Source organism: Neltuma alba, unplaced genomic scaffold (genome assembly GCF_004799145.2).
Source record: "Neltuma alba isolate B1F8T4 unplaced genomic scaffold, ASM479914v2 tig00012838_pilon, whole genome shotgun sequence".
In the NCBI taxonomy this organism is placed as follows: Eukaryota; Viridiplantae; Streptophyta; class Magnoliopsida; order Fabales; family Fabaceae; genus Neltuma; species Neltuma alba.
Genome location: NW_021637227.1, coordinates 39498 through 61150, shown reverse-complemented (window position 1 = coordinate 61150; position 21653 = coordinate 39498). Strand labels below are relative to the sequence as shown.

The 21653-nt window shown below is 37.1% G+C and overlaps 4 protein-coding genes across 9 annotated transcripts; 3 read left to right on the top strand and 1 right to left on the bottom strand.

The window, feature by feature from the left end:
* The first annotated feature begins 3853 nt into the window (after window positions 1–3853).
* LOC114731585 (probable ubiquitin-conjugating enzyme E2 16) lies at window positions 3854–6933 on the top strand. Of its 2 annotated transcripts, none has more exons than XM_028918790.1 (6): window positions 3854–3957; window positions 4062–4159; window positions 4491–4599; window positions 4722–4785; window positions 6159–6247; window positions 6506–6933. In XM_028918790.1, the coding sequence occupies exons 1-6, from the start codon at window positions 3928–3930 to the stop codon at window positions 6599–6601; spliced, it is 486 nt and encodes a 161-aa protein (XP_028774623.1). In that variant the 5' UTR covers window positions 3854–3927; the 3' UTR covers window positions 6602–6933. The 2 variants fall into 2 exon arrangements, with proteins under 2 accessions (XP_028774623.1, XP_028774622.1); XM_028918789.1 differs by having other exon boundaries at window positions 3855–3957; window positions 4062–4165; window positions 4497–4599.
* A 677-nt stretch (window positions 6934–7610) lies between these two features.
* Window positions 7611–11308, bottom strand: LOC114731584 (aldehyde dehydrogenase family 3 member F1). The gene is made up of 10 exons (XM_028918788.1): window positions 11063–11308; window positions 10917–10985; window positions 9656–9752; window positions 9310–9516; window positions 9086–9210; window positions 8892–8996; window positions 8631–8803; window positions 8456–8546; window positions 8219–8368; window positions 7611–8120 (listed from the first exon to the last, which is right to left on the bottom strand). The coding sequence occupies exons 1-10, from the start codon at window positions 11258–11260 to the stop codon at window positions 7878–7880; spliced, it is 1458 nt and encodes a 485-aa protein (XP_028774621.1). The 5' UTR covers window positions 11261–11308; the 3' UTR covers window positions 7611–7877.
* A 1634-nt stretch (window positions 11309–12942) lies between these two features.
* Window positions 12943–14923, top strand: LOC114731597 (floral homeotic protein PMADS 1). Of its 5 annotated transcripts, none has more exons than XM_028918808.1 (8): window positions 12943–13424; window positions 13508–13577; window positions 13741–13802; window positions 13905–13998; window positions 14100–14126; window positions 14233–14274; window positions 14404–14448; window positions 14596–14923. In XM_028918808.1, exons 1-8 carry the CDS (start codon window positions 13237–13239, stop codon window positions 14635–14637), a joined length of 570 nt encoding a protein of 189 aa, XP_028774641.1. In that variant the 5' UTR covers window positions 12943–13236; the 3' UTR covers window positions 14638–14923. The 5 variants fall into 5 exon arrangements, with proteins under 5 accessions (XP_028774641.1, XP_028774640.1, XP_028774642.1 ...); XM_028918807.1 differs by having other exon boundaries at window positions 13884–13998; XM_028918809.1 differs by lacking the exon at window positions 14404–14448 and having other exon boundaries at window positions 13884–13998.
* Window positions 14924–15670: 747 nt separating this feature from the next.
* LOC114731595 (uncharacterized) lies at window positions 15671–21262 on the top strand. Its single transcript, XM_028918805.1, has 9 exons — window positions 15671–15682; window positions 16215–16515; window positions 16762–18270; window positions 18387–18557; window positions 18647–18701; window positions 19293–19441; window positions 19896–19982; window positions 20444–20572; window positions 20669–21262. Exons 2-9 carry the CDS (start codon window positions 16438–16440, stop codon window positions 20825–20827), a joined length of 2337 nt encoding a protein of 778 aa, XP_028774638.1. The 5' UTR covers window positions 15671–15682; window positions 16215–16437; the 3' UTR covers window positions 20828–21262.
* Window positions 21263–21653: the final 391 nt, after the last annotated feature.

The window sequence follows — 21653 nt, the reverse complement described above, 5'->3', positions numbered from 1 at the left end:
TTGGTTATTTATAATAAATAGATTTTTTTGAAATTATATTTTTATGGAAACTCCTTGACAATTATTTGAAAACAAAATAAATAAATATTAAAAATAAAATAAATTATGATTTTATATTTAGGGTTAAATTTAATATCTACATATTTTTTAAAATTTGCATTGAAAAGGTTCATGTACTTTGCATGGCTGGATATTAAATTATGTTATATTGAATTGTTGGAATAGTCAGAAAGCAACTTAAAGCTCTCTCTCTCTCTCTCTCTGTTGTTTGTCCCTATTAACCGACCGTAATTACGGACAATTTCTTTGGTGAGCAGAAATTTTGTTATTGTGTGTGCGCGCGCGTATTAATTCTCCCCACCAAAACGGGCACCGATGGGTCGCAATTGACTATAGATTATTCTGCTATGTTCACAAATGGTCCCCGTTGTCAAAACCCGATTTTTCGTTACACCCTTGCTCCGACATTTTTCCCAGCGGAAATAATACGGGTCAATGTGGGATTCTTATTTTTTATTTATCAATAATAGGAGAAAGTTTTATATATATATATAATATGATGCTTATTGAGGCATTCTCACATTACGGATTGTAGAGCTGTTAATAACATTGTGATTGGATTCAAGACAGAGATAATCTGATGAGTCAAACGTGTTTATTAAATAATTGTTTTTTAAAAAAACAAAAATCCAAAATTCTTTAACAATTAAAAATTTTATTCCAGACAATTAAGTTCAAACGCTAAACCCTAATGATCATTTAACTAGTTATATTTAATTACATCAAATAATTACAACAAAGCAAATATGTATGCTTCTTTCTTTCAAAGGTGTTTATTGAACACATTGGAGTCCATGCTGAAGAAGAAAGGGTTAATTCTTGTGGTGGGTGTTTAAATGTAACCTTAGTTTTAAAACTATTAAGATGAGTTGAAAAAAGGTTGGGGGGGGGGTTGTGGGATCGAATTAATGAAGTGGGTTGACTAACTAAACCCGAACACAGGTAGAATGATTCAAATGACGATAAGCTCAAATTAAATAAGTCGGGTAGGGTGCCTTAAATTCAAGTAAGGCAGCAACATACAAAAGTCAAGCAAAGTGGTTGGGCGCAGAGGGTAGAAGGACGAAAACCCCAAGAAAGCAAAAGCAATTAAAAATAAAAGCATGTTGGTGTATCAGATTTCTTGAATGTTGATTGCAGGAAATCACGCTTGGAATATGCTTGCTTATCTTCAGTGCTATCCTAAGTCCTTACCATGGTCCTACTTTTGGAATAACCTCTATTTACAGAGTCAATGGGACGAGGGACGCAGAATCCAGTTCCCAACTATGAAAGACTCACAATTCACTAATCATTTCTTTTTCTTTCTGGTCCCATATTCCATCAACTGCTTACCTTAAATTCTTTATTTGAATTCAAACACTAATAATAGTAATACGAATCGTGATGATCATAACTTCGCGATGAAGAATGAGAGGGCCGGGTGAACCAGTCACTGGCAAATACTTCTCTGTAGTTTCACTCTTTTCTTATTATGTTCTCTACAAAACAACAGTAGAAGCACACTTTCTCACCATTTTTAATATTACTACTTCCGGTCCTAATTATAAGACCTTGTTTATGGTCTATAAATAAAATTTTATAATTAAGATCGGAAGTAGCATATGTACACACATGTTTGGGGATATTCCATAAAATTGGAACGAGACAGAAAATAGAAGAGGAGAAAAACTGTAAAGCAACAATGGTTCCAGCGCTGCGGAGAAGATGAAAGAATCTATCATGTAGTGCGACCAGCGATTAAAGAGAGAATAGCATTCCTCCACTCCTTTGAAATGCTTGACTCGCGTCAACTCCCTAATAATAAAGATATTATTCAAAGAAACGATTCCCAGAATATTATGTTAGCAGCATAGAGCAGATTTATGATTGTCATTTTCGTCTCGTCTAAAACCGTTTTCAAAAGATAAAAATAATACTACTCCGATTCTAAATATAAGACCCTAATACTAGTACGTATAAAGGTTTTATATTTAGGATCGGATGAGTAATTTTTTAACATAATCTGAGTCATTCTGGGTTTTCCATCATGTAGTTTTTTTGGGGGAAAAAAAACAAGAGAGAAAAAGTTACTCCCTCTAGTTCTAAATTTTAGTTTATTTTTAACGTAATTTATATTATAATATGGGTATAACATTTATGACCAAAATTATACCACCAACTGGGTTTTACATCTAGGACAGGAGTAAAAAAAAAAAAGTAAAGCTAATATGAAAAGCAGAAGTTGAGGAAGCCGGGATAAGGATTTTAAAAAGCAGAGATATATACAGTGTGCTGTGATTGGGTTGTAATCCCAAATGGGCATGGTGAGAGGGGCCATGAGAAGATTTATGTCGAATAATAAATACTCACTCCTTGGTTGCTTGGGGATTTCTAGTTGACAGCCTGTCTTACTCCCTTTTTCTTCATCCGATCTCACTTTCCAAGATATAACACATCGCTCTCGCTTTCTGGTGTTTGCTTATGCATCCTCTTCAATTATTTAGCTATCACTTCACATACAAAATAATACTTCCTCATCAAGTTCTAAATATCAAAAATGGTTTGATAATCTAGATGATTGGAGATTTAGGCCCCGTTTGGCAGCGCGGTGGAAATCCCCTACAAATTTGTTTCACATAAGTTGAGACAAAATTTTTCTCACATATTTGTCTCGTATTCTGTGAATCACTATTAAAAAAGTTAGAGGCGTTCACGGGACGGATCGGGATCGGAACAGGTCCGTCCCGATGAACAGTAACGGGACAGATTTTCTGTCTCGTGTCCCAGCCCGTCCCGGGGTTGTCCCGGTCCCGGTTGGGACAGGAAGGGACTGGGACGTCCTGAATTTTTTTTTTTTTAATTTTTTTAAAAATTTTTTAAAAAAATCTGATTTTTTTAATTATATTGTTTTGAGCTGAAATCTTATAAAAACATCTTTTTTATTTGTTTGGGCACTCTTAAACAAAAGCTCAAAATATTACATATAATAGTCATTAAAAACTCTAAACAAAAGCTTTTAACACAATAAAAACTTACTAAAAATTCTAATCATCAATAATCTCAAATCATTAACAAATATAAAAACTCTAAATAAATATATCCATAGTTCCATACAATAGTCTCAAATCTTAAAAAAATATGAAAAAAATGATATTATAAAAAATTAAAAAAAAAGGAATCGGGATGGGACCGGGACGGGACGACCCCGTCTCGTGTCCCGTCCCGGTCCCTTTTGTCCCGTCCCGTCCCAATAAACCGGGACCGGAACAGGCCGATCGGGACGGGTCGGTCTTGAACACCCCTATAAAAAGTTACTTATAAACTATTTATAAGATATTCCAAACAGGCCATTAATTTGCAATGTTAATATATGAAATAAACCTAGATGACGATGAGGTATCTCAACTTTGAGAAGTGTAGTTTAACTAATGGGACGTTTAGATAACCATATAGCTTCGAGTTATAATTATATGGCGAGCCGCGTGAGTAATGAAAAATGAGATTTTATTATCACGCATGTATTTATTCTCTAATAATAAGGATGATACTGTCCCGATTTTAATGTTAAAGGTCAACATTGCACTGTTTTAATAATTCATGAAAAAAAAGCTGATAATTGAAGGTCAAAACATCCTTCAACCAGCTTTCTAAAATGTAGAGAAAAATTACACTACAAATACATGCCGTATATATTTTATATAGATATATTGATTTTTCTTTCGAATTAAAAGACTTTGGATGAGAAACACGGAGAAACGGGGTCTTTTTTTCAAAACAAAAAATAAAAGCAACAAGAAGAAAAAGGACGGGAGGGCATAAATGGGTCAATTGATTTGTTGTTAACCTTGTCAAATCTCTTTTCTCTCGTCTTTCCGAGCAAAAATCATGACCAGCTCTTCCGCTGCCTCTCGCAAGGTTAGCCCTAACTTTTTCATCTCAATCCCGCCCTCTGGATGGTTTTACTTTCCTAATCAATTTCTCCTTTTCTTTTCGCTTCGTATTTGGATCTGGATGTTCAGGCTCTGAGTAAGATTGCCTGCAACAGGCTTCAGAAGGAACTTGTGGAGTGGCAGGTCAATCCCCCCACCGGTTTCAAGCACACCGTCACGGATAATCTCCAGAGGTACCTATTTCTTCTTATTTACTTTACTTATTCCCTGATTCGTTTATGGTTTTCTTTCCTGTCAGTCGCTGGGTCCTGCAAAATCGATAGAGAAATTCTGGATTTTTCGCCCATTCTTGACTGCCCTAGAATTCATGCACACTGACACTTATTGCTTTTGAGTCTAATTGGTGGACTGAGGCTTTATACTAACTATTTGCTTACGATGCTCACCGAGGCCGGAATCGTTTGCCTTTAAAGTTTTTACTTGTCCCTTTCGATTTGGCTTCTTGATCCTTTTGTTACACACCTCATTATTCCGTTACGTTGTCTCTGCTATTTTTACTCAAAGGTGGGTTATTGAAGTGACTGGAGCTCCGGGTACGCTTTACGCCAATGAAACCTACCAACTTCAGGTCGACTTTCCCGAGCACTACCCCATGGAAGCTCCACAGGTATCCCATCTTCCGTGGAAGTGTTTTAGCTGTAAAATATCTGAATTTCACCCTTTTAGCTTTAAATTCTGTTGTTCGGTGACGCTGCTCTTTTCTGACCTGAATCATGAACGGTCTAACAGGTCATATTTTTGCACCCTGCTCCACTGCATCCCCACATCTATAGCAATGGGCACATTTGTTTAGGTACGTATGGGGTATAGATTTATGTGTTCTTCGGTGTCTAATTTTGCAACATGTTCTTTGCCAATGTTATTACATCTAATCTTTTGTTATTGCACAAACTTTGTTTGGAGGAGGGTTTTGGTATTTGCTGGACTTGCTTCTAGCTTTCTGTTGTCCATTTTTTCAGATGCTTTGAATGCTTCCGAATTGGCTTCCAAGATACGGCATGTAAAACTCTAATAATTGCTAAGAAGTCACGGTAAAGAGGGTGGGATCAAATGGGCAGTTTAGGCTCTAGTAATTCTTGGGATAAGGAGCTTACTGAGGCAACTGGAAGTATATCTAAAGAAATGGCAAAATTAAGAAAATAGAAAAGACAATAAGAGAAGATAATACTTTGTCGTATGTTCGAAATCCTAGTGAAACATTATTATGAGTTCAAATTTCCAAACTGGAAGGTTACTGAGAAAGAGATATGAAAACTGCAGCATGCCTGGGAAGTAGAAGGAATCAGTTTGGGTCTCTCACTCTTGCTTTTAATGATTTTTTTTATTTTTTCAAATTTCATTTGTGTTTGGATGCCTGCACATCTTGTTCTTTGTTTTTAAAATTATATGTCAATGTTTGTAATTTTTTTTTTCCCCTGCATGACTGCATCTCTTGTTTAGTCTCTTCTCACTTTTCAAGGGGGAATTCTCAGAATTCTTCTTTCAAAATGATACCAACTTTCTGTATGATTGACATAAAAATTTGACTTAGAGATTCCTGCATATTTAATGAGTCAGATTCTCTCAGTTTTTGTTTTTTTTTTTAGCTTGTTATATCAATGATTATGTGTTAGCTTTAATGATTTGCTGCTTGGGATTTTTTTTTTTCCTAATAAACTTCAACAAAGTAAAAATGACATTAACATGAGAAGGCTAACAAACGAGAGGTGGCAAAGGAATTCAGAATGCAGAGTTTCTCCTTAATCTATTAAAGCATCTCTACACGGCTGGCCAGTATTTGTTGTTGATGGCATACAATATGTGTGTAGCATCTTTCTCAAATAATAAATAGTACCCTCCCTCTCCCTCTCATGGGGTTTGAGGTGTGGGGAAGGAAGAAAGTGATAAATCATTAACTTTTGTCTCGAGCTCAATCATGTTGCCAGAATGCAGTACGAACATGTTGGGTTAAACCGTGGTAGCGTGTGTGTGTGAGAGAGAGAGAGAGGGGAGATAAATGGAAGTACATCAGAAGGCTGAAAAGCCATCAGACCTGACAAAATCTGAGGGAGTGAGTTCCCTTTACGTCATGACATGCATTATACACAATAAAAGTTTGATTGAATGGCAGTTCTACCTCATTACTGTGAGCTGACGTTTAATTTCTCCCTTTATGAAACTCTGCAGATATACTGTATGACTCATGGTCCCCGGCCATGACAGTTAGCTCTATCTGCATCAGCATTCTCTCAATGCTTTCAAGCTCGACTGTAAAGGTGTGAATTGGCCTGCTTCATTTTAAAGTTAGCAAATTATACATACACATAAAAATTGGGCATACACTGCATACACTATTCCTTGACTGATTTTAAGCATGTTTTGACTTTGAACTAATTTAATTTGAGCCTTCTGGTTGGTTATTATTCTTATTATCATTTTGGGGTCAAACCATTGGTTATTGTTTACTTGTTTTACCTGGATTAATGTTGCCTCATCCTACGGTTTCATATTGACTCTATTGATTTTTCATGCAGCAACGCCCTGAAGATAATGACCGCTATGTAAAGAACTGCAGAAATGGTAGATCTCCTAAGGAGACAAGGTGGTGGTTCCACGATGATAAAGTATAATTTCTAGTTATCTCTATTAACAAAATTAGAGTAGAGGATTATCCTTTTGAAAGAAAAATCCTCAGGGGAGAAAGGCATTCTGAGAACGCAGGATGCCATGAAACGCATAATAACTCTGATGTAAATTGTCATTTACCCAATTACCTGGTATTGTAAAGGAAGAGGAAACAATGTGACTCAAGCAACTTTAAGGAGTAAGCAAACTCGAAATATTGTGATTGCGGGGTAAAGGTACTTGGATAATACAGTCGGTCTATATGCCCCTTTATTTGAGAAATGATGTGGTCTGATGCATTACTCGCGTTTTTATAGATTTGTGAATTTACTACCAATCACCTATTTTAGCGACACTTTTGTTTTGTTTTTTTTTTTCAAAAGATATCGTGTCGTAAGCTTTCAGCAATGATCAAGAGTAGTCTTCTATGTAAGCCATACTCAATAACGATTGCTGTCAGAAGCAATGATATGATTTGCTTTTCCTTGTCTATAATTCTTGAGAAGAATGGCTTTGTAATTGTAGTTCTCCTCCCTCTCAAGAAGACAGTGGATGGTTAATATTTCTTGGAAAACAATCCTTTGAGAAAAAGAACCATTACTGTTTGTTACCAAAAAAAAAAAAGAACCATTATTATTCTGAATCTGAAGCGGAGGGTTATTGTTTGTTACAATCGGATAACAATGAAATGCGTGTTGTGACGGTTATTGCAGCGTCTCTGAAACATTTGGCCCGCGTAGCTGTGGTCTTCTCTTACAAGTAGGAAGGTTATTTCCGAATAATAATGAGAAGTTTAACAACTCACGGTATCATTATGTTACTTATTTTAAGTCATTTGTACTTTAAATCTGCAAATTAAGAAATACATTAATTTGATAGCGTTTGTTCTTATTAAATAAAAGTATTAAAAAATGTGTTTTATGTTATGTCTTACTTGGTAATTAATTTTTTTTAATTAAGTTAACAGAGATAAAATTAAAAAAAATTATTAATTATCTTATAAGTGACTTAAGAATAAATTTTGGAGCTACAAATAACATGTAATAAGTAAGAGGGTGGTACATGTCAGCTATTCATGGACAGTTCGAAACGTCATCCATATCATTAATGCTCTCAATTGCGTCTCAAACTCGCGGAATAAATAAGGTGAATGGACAGATTAAAAAGGACATTGTTTGGGAGTGCTCCACCCACGTTGGCGGAATCATAATGGATAGTAACACGTCGGATGGGTCACTTGGAATAACATATTGGAAAAGCACATGCGACCAGGACTCTGGTTTAGGTGTCTCTTTTCAATCCCAGCATGTGAAGTACGAGTCCAAAGTAGTTCAGTTTGTATGCCAATTTGATAAACTGCATCTTGAAGTTGCTCCAAGGAGGGTACCTCGGCTCTATTTCAAGGCATAGATTTCTGTGCATTACAGCTTTTTCATGGCTGAAGGTGTCAAACGAGTACTTCCCATGGTACCTTCCGATTCCGCTTTGCCCAACCCCTCCAAATGGCAGTGCATCACATATAAACTGCAAACACAATGCCACATTTATACACAGAATTAATATTCTTCACTCCAACAAAAATTAAACTTAAAAAAAAAAAGGAAGGATGCCAGCAGCAGTACCTGGATCAGTGCGTCATTGAATGTGACACTTCCTGACGACGTTTCTGATAGAATAGTTCTCTTGAAAGTTTCATCCTTGGTGAAGGCATAAAGGGCCAGAGGTTTTGGCCTTGAGTTTATGAATTCTATGCTATCTTGAATCTTGTTCATCTGTAGACACAGCAACTCAACAGTTAAGTAGTATAATATTTGCGACAACTAAGTACAGGAAAGGGGTCTGCTATTGTTGATTCTCACAGTGATTATAGGAAGCAGTGGACCAAAGATCTCTTCCGTCATTATCCGAGCATCTAGTGGAGGATCTAATAAGATTGTGGGCTCAATGAACCTGAAAATGTTTTCAGAAATGAATGAGACCCTTTGCTTTTCTTGTTGGGGAAAGGAGATGGATGGTTAGGGTCAGAGGAAATACAGATTCTCTTCGTCAACTGAACCGCCATGAACAATGGAAGCAAGAACCTGAGGTTCTTCAAGAAGATTGCATAACCTCTTAAAATGGTATTTGTTTACGATCCTGGCAGTGACCTTTTTCTCCATTGGATCGTCGCCATAGAATTTCCTGATTGCCTTCTTCATCGAATCTATCTGAAAGAACAGAAGAAACTTATAATTACAAAAAAAAAAAAAAAAAACCTTCAAAACTAGCAGCAATTGTTGATGCCGTTAGGATTACCAGAACATCGGCCAACTTCTCTTCAACCAGCACATAGTCTATTCCTATACATGCTTGTCCACTGCATGTTCCCCACTTCCCCCCTACAATTCTTTTGACCGCCATCTTCAGTGCCCTCAAATTTGCGGAAGCAAAGTTTTCATTAGATTATGAACTTTTACCAAGAAAATTTTCAGAATTAATGCGTGCTCTACCCGAAAATCTGAAGGGTTGGGGAGGGAGTCAAGTATGGCAGGGCATTTTCCACCCAGCTCCAGAGTGACAGGAGTTAAATTCTTTGCTGCAGCAGACATGACAATGCTTGCCACCCGTGGACTCCCTGAAAAAAAAAATATATCTCTAACTTAGTTAAAGTTGATATACAATCAGATGCAGGAAAACGTGATGAAGTCAAGTTGACGGTCATAGAAAATTATACCAGTGAAGAATATTTTATCCCATGTCTGCTGAAGTAGTAGTTCACAGACATCTGATCCGCCTTCGATAACCTTAATGGCTTTGGAGTCCAAGTACTGAGGAAGGGTTCTGGCCAGGAAGGAAGAACATTGTGGAGCATGCTCTGAAGGTTTTACGAGTACCACATTTCCTGCAGCTATTGCTCCAATCAATGGATCCAGTGATAGAGCTGCATGCAAATGGATCGGCTTTAGAGATCAAAATGCAGGGGACCGATAACTTTATCTCTAAAGAATGCATCAAAGTCGATCAGTGAATAACTTCAATGCCTGATCTGTAAATATGAACAAGGGAATTTTCAGACTCACCCATAGGTAAGTTCCAAGCAGAAAATACGAGAACCGCACCAAGTGGCTCTGATAGCACCTCTCCACTTCCTGGAAAGAAAAGGAAAGGAATGCGGCTCTGCCACAATAGGCCCAAACAAAAAGCGTTGTTAGTTATGACCGAGACAAAGCTTAACCATGAACGTTGGGAAAAGCTGCTGTACTATAACTAAGAACAAACGCAATCATCACCATCTCGATTCAACAGAGTAGAAATGAAACTGTAGTTATTTGTCATAAAATATTCTCAGTCAGATTCAATCTACCAAGGATGGATAAATTAAGCCAATCATAAATAGACACGCCAGTATATCATGCACGTTTTTAAGTAGGATATACCTTTTAACGATGATTAGTTTGATGAGCTTACTTTTGTTGACCAAATTCACCCAATTATTTTTGTTCATGAGAACTCTTGAGTGAAGACAAATCTGTGTTTGAAGTTATTGTCAGTGTTTTAAACTTGGGCTCTAATGCTGCATGGCTGAAATTTCTAGCTGTGATTTTTTTGCACTTTCTCGTGAGTAGATTTTACTTATTATATGCGCTAGATATTTAAATGTTCGGTCAAATTCCACAGAAGTTGCTTCCAAAGCCTATGTCTGCAATCATGCCAAGTGAAGATTATAAAGCATGGCGGAGGAAACTTGTGAATGTCATCGGGGCCGGTCTAAAAGATTCTTTTTTTTTTTTTTTTTGTTGACCACCCAAATTCCTGGGGCAAGCCACTTTTATGGCATATCAACGACCCCAGACTAATCCGGATTGAGGTATGACAGGAAACATTAAGGTTTGCGCCCCTGGCTTCTAAGATGCTGCGTTTTCACGTCTCGAACACGAGACCTGTAGTTAAGTTAGAACAGCCCCAACCAGTTAATCTAATCGTCGGGCTTAGATTCCTTTGTTACATTACCATGTACCGTTTGTGTTCTGTTTTACCGTTGGAAGTGATATAGTACTTTTTCAATATTTAACAATTAATCAGCAGATTCTGATATCTACTTTATGCTTCTAGGATTTGAGTAACGCAAACAGCCAATAAATACTTCATCGCATGCCTTTTGGGCTAGTTAATTGAGCAACCGACGCAGTGTTCATTATTGGAAAAGAGGGAGAGGACAACTTTCATCCACTGAAATCATAGAGTCATGGCTTCCGATTAAGCTAAACTGAGACAGGAATCAGTTATAGATTTTGCAAAGGCGAAATTATCTTCATCAGGAAATGAATGAAACAAACAAACCTGCTTGGGAGCCATCCATTTCTCAACGTTGCTCAAAGCATTGTGGGCTGATTTTACCACGACTCCAACCTACACCAAAAGAACAATTTGTTTTCAGATATTTAAATTTCTTACAACCTGCAAGGACTTACGAGCCTAAAGGAAACCTCATCGCGGTAGGATTCAACAGGGTGCTTGCCAAGATCTTGATTAAGAGCTTTAAAGATGGCATCTTCTTTGTCACGAAGAAGCTGAAGGAGTGCATTGATCTGTGTTTTCCTCCATTTCACACTTCTGGTACGTCCACTCTTGAAGCACTCCCTCAACTCTCTCAAGCTCGCTTCTACTTCACCCACAGTCTCCATTCTTTCTCGTGTGTTCTTTCCCTACTTACTTCCCCTCTAATTTAATGGCGTTCCATGAGTGCATCATCACTTATATCATACTCTTAACTCGTTTTCCTGAGGCTGATTGGAAGGTCCCTTCATTTAATGCTGCCACCGGCATGTGGTTAGGATGGCCACGACAGTTATGGTCACCTAACGTACTTAGCCACGAGACAGCAGGTTTAAAACATTAAGAAGGGATTTAGCACACGCATATAACCTCAGATTTTGCCGAATTAAAGCATGTGCGGTTCATATATCAGAAAAATTAACTAGTTCATTTATTAGGAGTGGAAGGGCGGTGTGCCATGGGACAACTCATGAGCGTGGCCTCTGGTGTCCAAACGGAATCAGATGTGGATTTTCATAGATCATGTGCCAGATACGAAAATCAAAACAAATCTTCGTATCTTTGGTGACTGGTAAGTTGGGAGGGAGGCTAACGACTGTGTGTGTAGTAAGTAGCTTTCCTTATTTCATTTTTTTTTTTTTCCCTGGGCTCGGGTTCAAGAACAGTATACAGGGAAGCATTATTATAATACTCCTCCGGTCCTAATTATAAGATCCAATTGACTTATTTGAGGAGATTAAGGAAGTAAGTTAAGTTGGTTATTTATAATAAATAAGTGTTGTTATTCCTAAAATATCCTTGCTAATTAAGTATATTGGCTAAAACTATCATTATTAGAAGGATTATCTTGAAAAAAAATGCATAAATATAAGAGAGAAAATGGATTGGGTCTTATAATTAGGACCAAATAAAAAGTCAAATTGGGTCTTATAATAAGGACCGGAGGAGTATTATAAATCCATAAAAGCTTTGCCTCGCTAGAGATGCAACTGACTGGACCACCAAGCCCGCCCTCACAGGTTGACGCAGGCGTGGACTTTTTCTCACGCACTCAGAAGCATATGCTGATTAATGTTGTTTTGGACAAAACCTAAGATTAGGCCTCCATGATTTGGACCAGCTCCAAAGCACTTCCGTAAGTTATTTAGGAGATTTGCCAGCTTCAGTCGTTCAAAATTATAAGGACTTGATTAAAAATCAGGTGGAATTGTAGCTACTTACCGTTTTTTTTTTTTGAAATTAAATGAGGGCATGCAATGTATATTTTGAAAATTATAATTGTTAACTATTAGATATGGTTTTGAAGAATAAAAACATGTAGAAATTTTACCTCTGAAGAGGCAGGAGTTGGCAGAGACATTTAGTGTTTCACACATATATGGTATTTTAACAGAGAATTAGTTTGAAGAGTAAAGATATACCGAAGAAGAGTCAAATATTTTAAAAGCATAGATAACAAATCAAAACCAGATCCATGATATAATTTGTCAAGTACATTTATAAAGTTGGATAATTTATGGTAAGCAACGAAGATGGAGCAAATTGCATTTTAATTTTAACGAGCTAGTCACGGACTTTAAATGCCATTTGGCCAAAGGCCGAGCTGCCAATATCATCCTTTGTGGTTAGATTTTAGAAACAAGCGCATCAGAGCAAGTCTCAGCAGAGGGGCCCTAGAGGAAATGAATAACGACAAAATAGAAGAGGCCTGTCTCATATGATATACCAGTTAAGAGCAACAATATTAATTAGTAATAAGGCGCTGAACTAAGATTAAAGACTTTAAAAGATTGATGTTGTGAGGGAAAAGACAAGGGATGAGTGAGATTTCACATCTTGTACTGGTATTGATTGCTGGAAGTCGCTATTATGGCGTTGCCAGTCTAATAATGCAGCCACTCCGCTCTTTCACCAATATAACATTTATGTGCAGTTATACTCCAACCCAGCTTTTGCTCTGGCTTTCCTCTTTTGGAAATCCACTTCGACCCCTTGTTCTACTTTTAATCTCAAGTGTTCGCCTTTAAACCTTTTTATATCCATCCATGTGAGGTTCAAGTGCAGTCCCTGTAAGTGGAGATCAGTATAGGTACTGTGGTGAAAAATGGGAAGAGGAAAGATTGAGATCAAGTTGATCGAGAACCCCACCAACAGGCAGGTCACCTACTCCAAGCGACGTAATGGCATCTTCAAGAAAGCTCATGAGCTCAGTGTTCTCTGTGATGCTAAGGTCTCCCTCATCATCTTCTCTAAAAACAACAAGATGCACGAATACGTCACCCCTGGCCTTACGTATGTCTCTCTGCTTTCTACCGCTCCTTTTTCCCGTACAATAAAACATGTTCCGAGTTTTTTTTTCCATTAAATTCCTGCAGAACGAAGAGGATGATTGATCAATACCAGGAGGCGTTGGGGAATGTTGATTTGTGGTGTTCCCACTACGAGGTTAAGTGATCTGTTTCTTTCTCACATGTTTATGGTGTGTCCAATTTTCTAAGGATTTTTTTCACCGCTATATAGTATGTTCGTTGTGCAATTAAGGTGCCTGGAAATTTTTAGTATTTCTCTAATATCTCTGATGATGTTACGGATATTCACGTGTTTACAGAGAATGCTGGAAAAGTTGAGGAAACTGAAAGAGATTAACAATAAGCTCAGAGGAGAGATCAGGTAAAAGGAGTTTTACAGGACTGAAACTAATGATTTTCACATATTAGCTCTTGCCCCTTTTCCAAGCTCATGCTGGTGAAGCTATGGTTTTGAAAGGAATAGGTTGGGCGCAGATTTGGACAATCTGAACTTCCAGCAACTACAGAGTCTGGAGGAGGAGTTAATTTCTTCCTCGGCAATGATACGTGAAAGGAAGGTTTGATTCATGCAATCTTTGATTTCAAGTTCTGTGTTTTTTGCCCCTGGAAAAGGTTTCATATGTATACTTCCTTAGCTTATGCTTTCCCTGCTTAGCAGATCTCTAACGATCGTGGTGCTAATCTGGTTGGCTTCCTTCTGCATATTATGTACAGAGCCTAATCTGATATAACATATGTTACTTTGCCTGAGATATAACTAATGTTTTGCCTCGGTATATGTTGTTCCACAGCTTCATGTGATCAAAACTCGGACCGAGACCTGCAAGAAAAAGGTCGACCAATCAAATAATCTCTCTTCTCAGTTCTTTTATAGTGGAAAAATATTCTTTTCGTTTCATATCAAGTTGGAATTGAAACATTGTGTGATGAACTGACAATATTTATGGTGAATGTTATGGCAGGTAAAAAACTTGGAGCAGGTGAACAGGAGTTTAATGCTTGGAATTGTAAGATATGTTACTTTCCTGAGAAGATTCAAAATTAAGATACCAACATTTCAACTCCGTTAATTCCTGAGAGCAAATGATGATTAATTATGTATATGAGGAAATAATATAATTTTGGGATGTGTGTGTTGTGTGGTGGAATTGAAGGAGGACAAGTATATGGTGCATCCACATTACCTGATGATGTAGGAGGGAGGAGATGATGAGGAATCAGCAGCAGCAGAAAGCATCTCAATTTTCAGCATCGCTTCCACCATCTTCCACTTGCTTTGATGTTACTCCTCCCCCACATGTAAATTAATCAATTAAGCGATTATATGTCTATCCCTGGGCCTGGAGCTTGTTATTTTAATTTAGAGTGTTTGAGCCTCACAGCACAATGGAGGAATACATTATTTTGTTATATATGTGATCAAACATATATGTTAATTTATCTAATCTCTCATTAAAAATGAGTACGTTTCTTATACATGTATTACTTTTAACTAGTATTTTGATATGCATGATTTAATTTGTTGCGACTTATATATAATATCAGAAAAGGTATTAAAATATTGTTAAAGCTCTCAATTTTGTTTTTGGACTTGTTGATGCTCTCATTTTGAACATTTTCTTATCACTTGCCCGCGTAATTAATATTATTTACCATATACGCCCAATTTTCTATATACTTTAATGCACTTCACATGCTCCTCTTGGCAAGTTGCTTAGAGGAGCCGGGACGAGGACGCTTTGGTGCTTCAAGAAAAACAGAATGCAACGTTAATTCATTAAAACCATAATTTTAAAAATAATTTTATAATATATAAAGTAAATATATAAAAAAAATTTATTTAGATTTATGAAAAAGTGCTTTTAAAAAGCACTTCTTCAAGAATCCAAACACCCCTCAAAAATTTTAAATGACATAAAAAGCAACCTTAGGAAAAGTTTTGGCTAAATCACTTATAATAGAGGTAATATCTATTTTCTAATTTTACCCATTATTAAAAAAATGAAAAAAAATATGAGAATATTTTTAAAATGAAGAGAGACAGAGAATTTTAATAAGAGTAAAATTAAAAAAATTTTGTTAATCCAATATATTCTTTAGTATACAAAATTATGTTACAAAAGTAAGTTATATCAAGGAGTAGAGTGGTATAAACATATTAATTAGGTCATAAATTCAAATTACCAGAGGGTTACGACCATATTATATGTTTTTTCCTTTGTCCCTACCTCAAATTATAACGTTGACCTGATAAGCATTGTTCCTTAGTTTATTGTCATATATATTTATACTCTCTTTATATTTTTTAATTGTTTCTTCTAAGAAAAATATTTTAAAAGCTAAAGACAATATTAATTTCTATTTTTAAGCTTACAATCTTATTTTTATTAACTGTAATAAAGGAGAGACAATTATAAAAAAAATAAAAATAAATTAATAGTAGCATATTAAAAACTAAAAAATTATACAAAATTATATTCTGAGCAAATTGGATCAATGAAACGGACAAAGCCAACCAGCTTGAGAAAAAATGAATGATTCCCTGCAGGTTACGATAATTGATTATGGAAAGAGGCGTGTGCCCATATATATATGTAGAAGATATTGACGATTCGGTTGAGTCATGAAAAGGAGAAACTGAATACTGAAATAGTAGCAGTTTTAAATGGATTATTAATTCCAGTGAACGACGATGGCTGCTATTGGTCGATAAGGAAAGGGAGTCATGAGTGTTAAATGGTGCCAGAGGATGCTCAGGAATTCCGAAATTGAGAAGCACGACCCGCGCTTGTTACAATTTGCATTTCGCACTCTTGTTAATTATGCTTGATTTCCTTGTTTCCGTCGACCATGAATTAAAATGAATTGAAGTGAAGTAGTTGGTCCTCCAACTTCTTCATAGCAAACCCCTGCAATTAGAATCGAGAACGCCGATCGATTAACCCCCCCCCCCCCAGAAAAACCCAAAAAAAAATTGAATTATAATTCGCAGATTCATGGAGCTCATGTTCGACATTGTTTCGGCAGCTCCATGGGTTCCGGAAGATGACCTGCGCTTGAAGAACGCTGTCGAGGTACTCCTTTTTCTTTCTCGAAATCACTTTGTTCCATTTGAGGCATGAAATTAAAAACCCTAGTCTCTCCCTGTGGCTTTGTACTTCGTTTCTGCAATTGCAGTTGCGTATGAGTTGTCAATTTAGTGGAATTCACTCCTCGTCATGAATTTTATGGAGTCTGGAACGGTTGAAAGGGCCCGTTAATCTTGCTAGTTGCTTCAGTTCTCCTTCGATTGATGCATTTTGTTTATTTGTGATGTATAGGCGGGTGCTTCTTTGGAATCACTTGCCAAAGGAGCGGTTCAATTCTCCCGGAAATATACGCTCAGGGAATTGCGGGATCGATGGCAGTCTCTACTTTATGATCCTGATATTTCAGCTAACGCTTCTGCTTCTATGGTTAATTTAGAGCATCCTCCTCCGACTATGCCTTCCAAATCCAACGGGAATGGAACTAAAGAAAGCTTGCCTGATAGTTCCGCCAAAAGAAAAGCTCAAAGCATTCGCAGGCAGTATTATGCCATTCGCAAAAGACTTTGCATGGAGATGATTGACTCTTTTGATAAGGCTTTGCGTGATGAAATGAATGTTGTTGAGAACGCTGGAGATGAAGGCATCTCTGAAAAGGATATGATGATGTATGACTCTCTTGCAGGGTACTGTAGGAAGGGCGATAAGGTTGAAAAGGATATCGGATTTCAGGAACCAGGTACTGTAACAGCAAAAAAAGACAATGGAGCTTCTTTGCTACAGGAAAATGTGAAGAAGGATATGAATAACTTACTTGTGGATAATTTAGTTGATTATAGGAATTGCTCAGGGCTAGAGGAAGTAGGTTCCTCTCATTCACTGCCTGAGCCACTTTGGAAAACAATGGAGGATATCACAGCACCTACTATGCCGGTCCACGTGAGCCTAGAAAATAAAGATCAACGTGTGGTGGAGCAGCCTGTACTTCCCAGTCAGTTGAAAGGCAAACATGTCAGTGATGTGTCAGATGTTGCCACCAAAGAAGAAATGGCAAACCTTCCTGATTCGCTCTTAAACTTCACTAATGATGATGAGCTGTTGTTTATGGATATAGATGGGAAAGATGCACCTGATAAGTCTTGTTATGACAACCTTGACTCGCTTCTGTTGAATTCTCCTAGTGAAATCCAGAGCAGCGATGCACCTGATGTGCGTGAATCTCACAAGTCAAATAAAGAAACGCAGCCTATTCCTCATGATGCATCTACTAATGGGTTAGAGGTTGCCAACCCATCAGACTGCTGCCATGGTGATCTGCACCCTACTTCTAATCCTGGTAATGATGTGCAATCATCTGTTGCAAAGCAAAGTCTTCATTGTGCTGACCTAGGCAATGAATTTACTCATTGTGTATTGAACACGGAGGACCCTGAAATTCCATCCAATGATGATTTTGGCTTACCTCTTGTAGTTCCTTCTAAGACTCAAACAACTTATAAGGAAGCTGGTTGTCCAGTTTCCACTTCTAGTAATCAACCAAATATGGAACCAGAGGTAAACTTGAAGAAAGAAGGCAATCCTTCACACCCATCAACAAATTCACAGATAGTTCGACCAGCTTTGGTGGCCAACATAAAGCCAAACCAACAGCCTGTTGGTGTTGCTATGAAAACTGAATATCTTGGCAGAAACCAATTTTCTGCAGTTTCGAGACAGGGTCACACAGCCAGTGTCAATCCAAGTCAAAGCAGATTAGTTCATGTGGCCACGAAGCCTGCTGTAGATGGGCATCTGAAAGAAGAGGTTAAATACTTCGAGTTCATGATACTTTATAACTAGATGCAAACTTTTTGGTGAACTAATTTTATGGTTGTTCTTTTTCCCAATAAAGATTCATTGGAGGTGCTTGTCATGAACAGGAAATTGATGCTCCAGCATCAGCTAAGTTTTCTGCACATTCAAAAGCAGATAAACATAATGATTTTCCTAAAACAGAAAGAAGCCCGTTAGGTTTAGATCAGGAAGAAGAAGCAGAAGATGATGACAACGATGATAATGACATTCCTTACTTTTCTGATATTGAGACGATGGTAAGTATTAATTGTTACATTGAATATTGTGTTTCGTCATAGTCCAGTTTATCAGGTAATCTTTCATAATATTGATGTTGCTTTCTCAGATTCTTGAAATGGATCTATGTCCAATTGATCAAGATTCAAGTGCAAGTAGAGAAGGTAATTCATTTGATGCCCGATAAAAATAAGATGATCACAGTTCTGTTATGGCTTTTAGTTGTTGCCAAAAATAGAAGGAAATTGTTAGCTTGGCTTGAATATTTTTTAATTTATTCTTGTGAAGTTGCTGGTTACTTCTGATGAATTGTTATGTTTCATGTCTAGATAGAATGATATAATGGAGTACAGGATTGTACACCAGCGCATACTTGTTGAATGTATAGAACTACCGTTATTTATGAGTCATTTATTAGTGCTATAGTTGATTTGGATATTTTAGTACTAAAAGTATTAGCCTAAAATTGCAATTCCATGAGTCTCTAGTTGCACTCTTGTTTGGGAGTGCTTATGATTTAGCTATTGAGGATCGCCACATATTTTGGGCTTTCAATTGATGTTTTGAAATTTAAACTGTTGTTCTGACGGTCTTCTTACTCCTCTTTTCTCTTTCTGAAACAATACATATTAGAACTAGAATATTTTGCCCAGAAAAACATTATTAATGTAGTTCCACGTCGAATTTTTTTTTTTTTTAATCTCTATGTATTTAATAATGGCTGTTTTGTCATCTAATGTACACTTTCATTCCAGCTTCTAGGTATCAACTTGAAGATTCCAAGAGGACCATCATGAGACTGGAACAATGTGCTCAATCCCATGTGCATAGAGCCATTGCATCACGGGGTGCACTTGCTATGTTATATGGGCGGAACCTGAAGCAATATATTAAGAAAAGCGAGGTGCATTCACTGAGTCTTCTTATTTTAGATATGGAAATTGAGTCTTCCCTTATATCGTCTTTCCTCCTGTACCACTCGGTTGTTGTATTTCTTGAAGTTTCTAAATAAGTTAGATCCTATTAGGGAATGTTTGTGTGTTGTGTGTGTTTGTGTGTTTTTTCGTAGACACACGCATGCACACCTACTGGAAATTTGCCCTTGTGGTTTTCCATGTCAAGCCATTGCCACCTTGTTTGGTCATGAAGTAATTATGATCAGAGCTGATACTGTCTCTGGCAATTCTGCAGTCTGGACAAAGGATTTTCCGTTATTAGTCTCTCTCTCTCTTTCTGGGCACCCATTATTAGGCTAAACTTGCGGTAGCATACTGCTGCGTGTCTTCCTAGTGCTCATTCTTTAGTACTTCAAATATAAGATGCTGATTTTTGTGTTTTCCTATCTGGCACCATCACAGGTTATACTCGGCAGAGCAACAGAAGATGTAAAAGTTGATATTGACTTGGGAAGAGAAGGGCGGGCTAACAAGATATCTAGACGACAGGTAAGATTTCTTCCAGCGTAACTTGTGTTACTGCTTGAACTCCAGATGCATAAGATGAACTTGTCATTTCCCGAAACAGAATTTTTTTGAGAAATTTATCAATTTATGGACGACCATCTTCTTAAGAGGTTGCATTCACCCATGTGGAATAGCATAATGATCTTACAGATCTTTCTGGAACTAGTTCTATGATTTTCTGAGTCTGGATCATATTTCATTTGCATGGGCGCTTAATAGAGAAGGATCAGAAGAATATTTGTTCTTGGAAATTTATTTTTTCATTCGTATGCTTGAGATGCTAGAGTAGGTCCCATGCATTTGCACAGAACTCAGAATGAGTTTTTACTGTTCATGACTTTTGAACAGTGCGGCTTCCTATAACTTCTATAGATATATTGATTGTTTTTAAATCTTCCCCACTGAATTCGTAATAGCAAGAATTACTTCATATTTATTGCTAGGCTCTAATAAGGATGGAAGCAAATGGTTCTTTTATTATAAAAAATCTTGGCAAGAGTTCGATCTTCGTGAATGGCAAGGAAATTTTCACTGGGCAGGTGTGGGGTCTTGTTTCTGGTAGTCTGATTGAGGTAAAGGCCATTCCTTTCCATTTTTAATGGACTTCTATGATTAATTACTTTTGTCCCTTGAAGAGAATAATAATATGTGGCAAATGACTCATGCAGATCAGAGACATGTCGTTCATCTTTGAGATCTACGACAAATCCGTGAGGAGGCTTTTGAACAATGTGGATAAGAAAAGCGATGATATCGGTAACAAATTTAGTTTGTTACCCGAGGGAGGTCAGGAGGAAGAGAAATGGCATGGGAAGGCACGCTCATAAGTATTACAGGTAGCATCCTTGTGCCGGCCAAAAGATAGATGACGCGACACTTCATAATTATTTTTTGAAATGAGCTGCCGATTGCATCTCCGAACTCTGTATATATAGAAAGAGAAAGAGGACATAACAGCTGCATGGATATGTATTCCTCCTGCTGCAGAGTGACCACAGATTATCTTACATGTTTTCCTTGTTGTCTTTTTCGTAAGATAGAAGTAGTTTTCATGGGGCCTTCATCCTTAATTAAAGTGTGGAATAATGATAGGGGAAATTACATAGCTAAATAAATGGAAGTTATTACCTTTTTTTGGGTAGTTTTTCTGACCCTTTCCTAATTCTGAGGTAGGACTAGCCAGTAGGGCTCCAACTTATGCAATGATGATCTGTATGGCTCTTTCGGCAGATGCGCGATGTATGTTTTGAAGTTTGGGTTTATGGCCTGACTCGTAAAACATTCCATCTCGAGTTTTTTTTTTACCTTTCCATAATTTTACGGTCTTTTGCCTTTGTTTGACTTTACATAGAAACATATAAATATATATGTGAATAAATGAAAACCTTTACCCAGACATCTACATACAACGTATAAATTCACTTGAAAAAAGCTAATATTCTAGTAGCTGGGGAAACTGCTTTAAAGAATTTTAATTTTAAATAATTGAATGAATAGTACAGTGGCCAACAAAAAATATGATTTTTTCTATTAGGATATACAGGAAGGAGGAAGTCGAAGCTCGATTTTCTGCGGCTTGTATTTTTCTTCAATCACTGGATGGATATGTTTCTCTTCCGTGTCTTAGTTTGAGCGATATGGGATGAGTCAGTG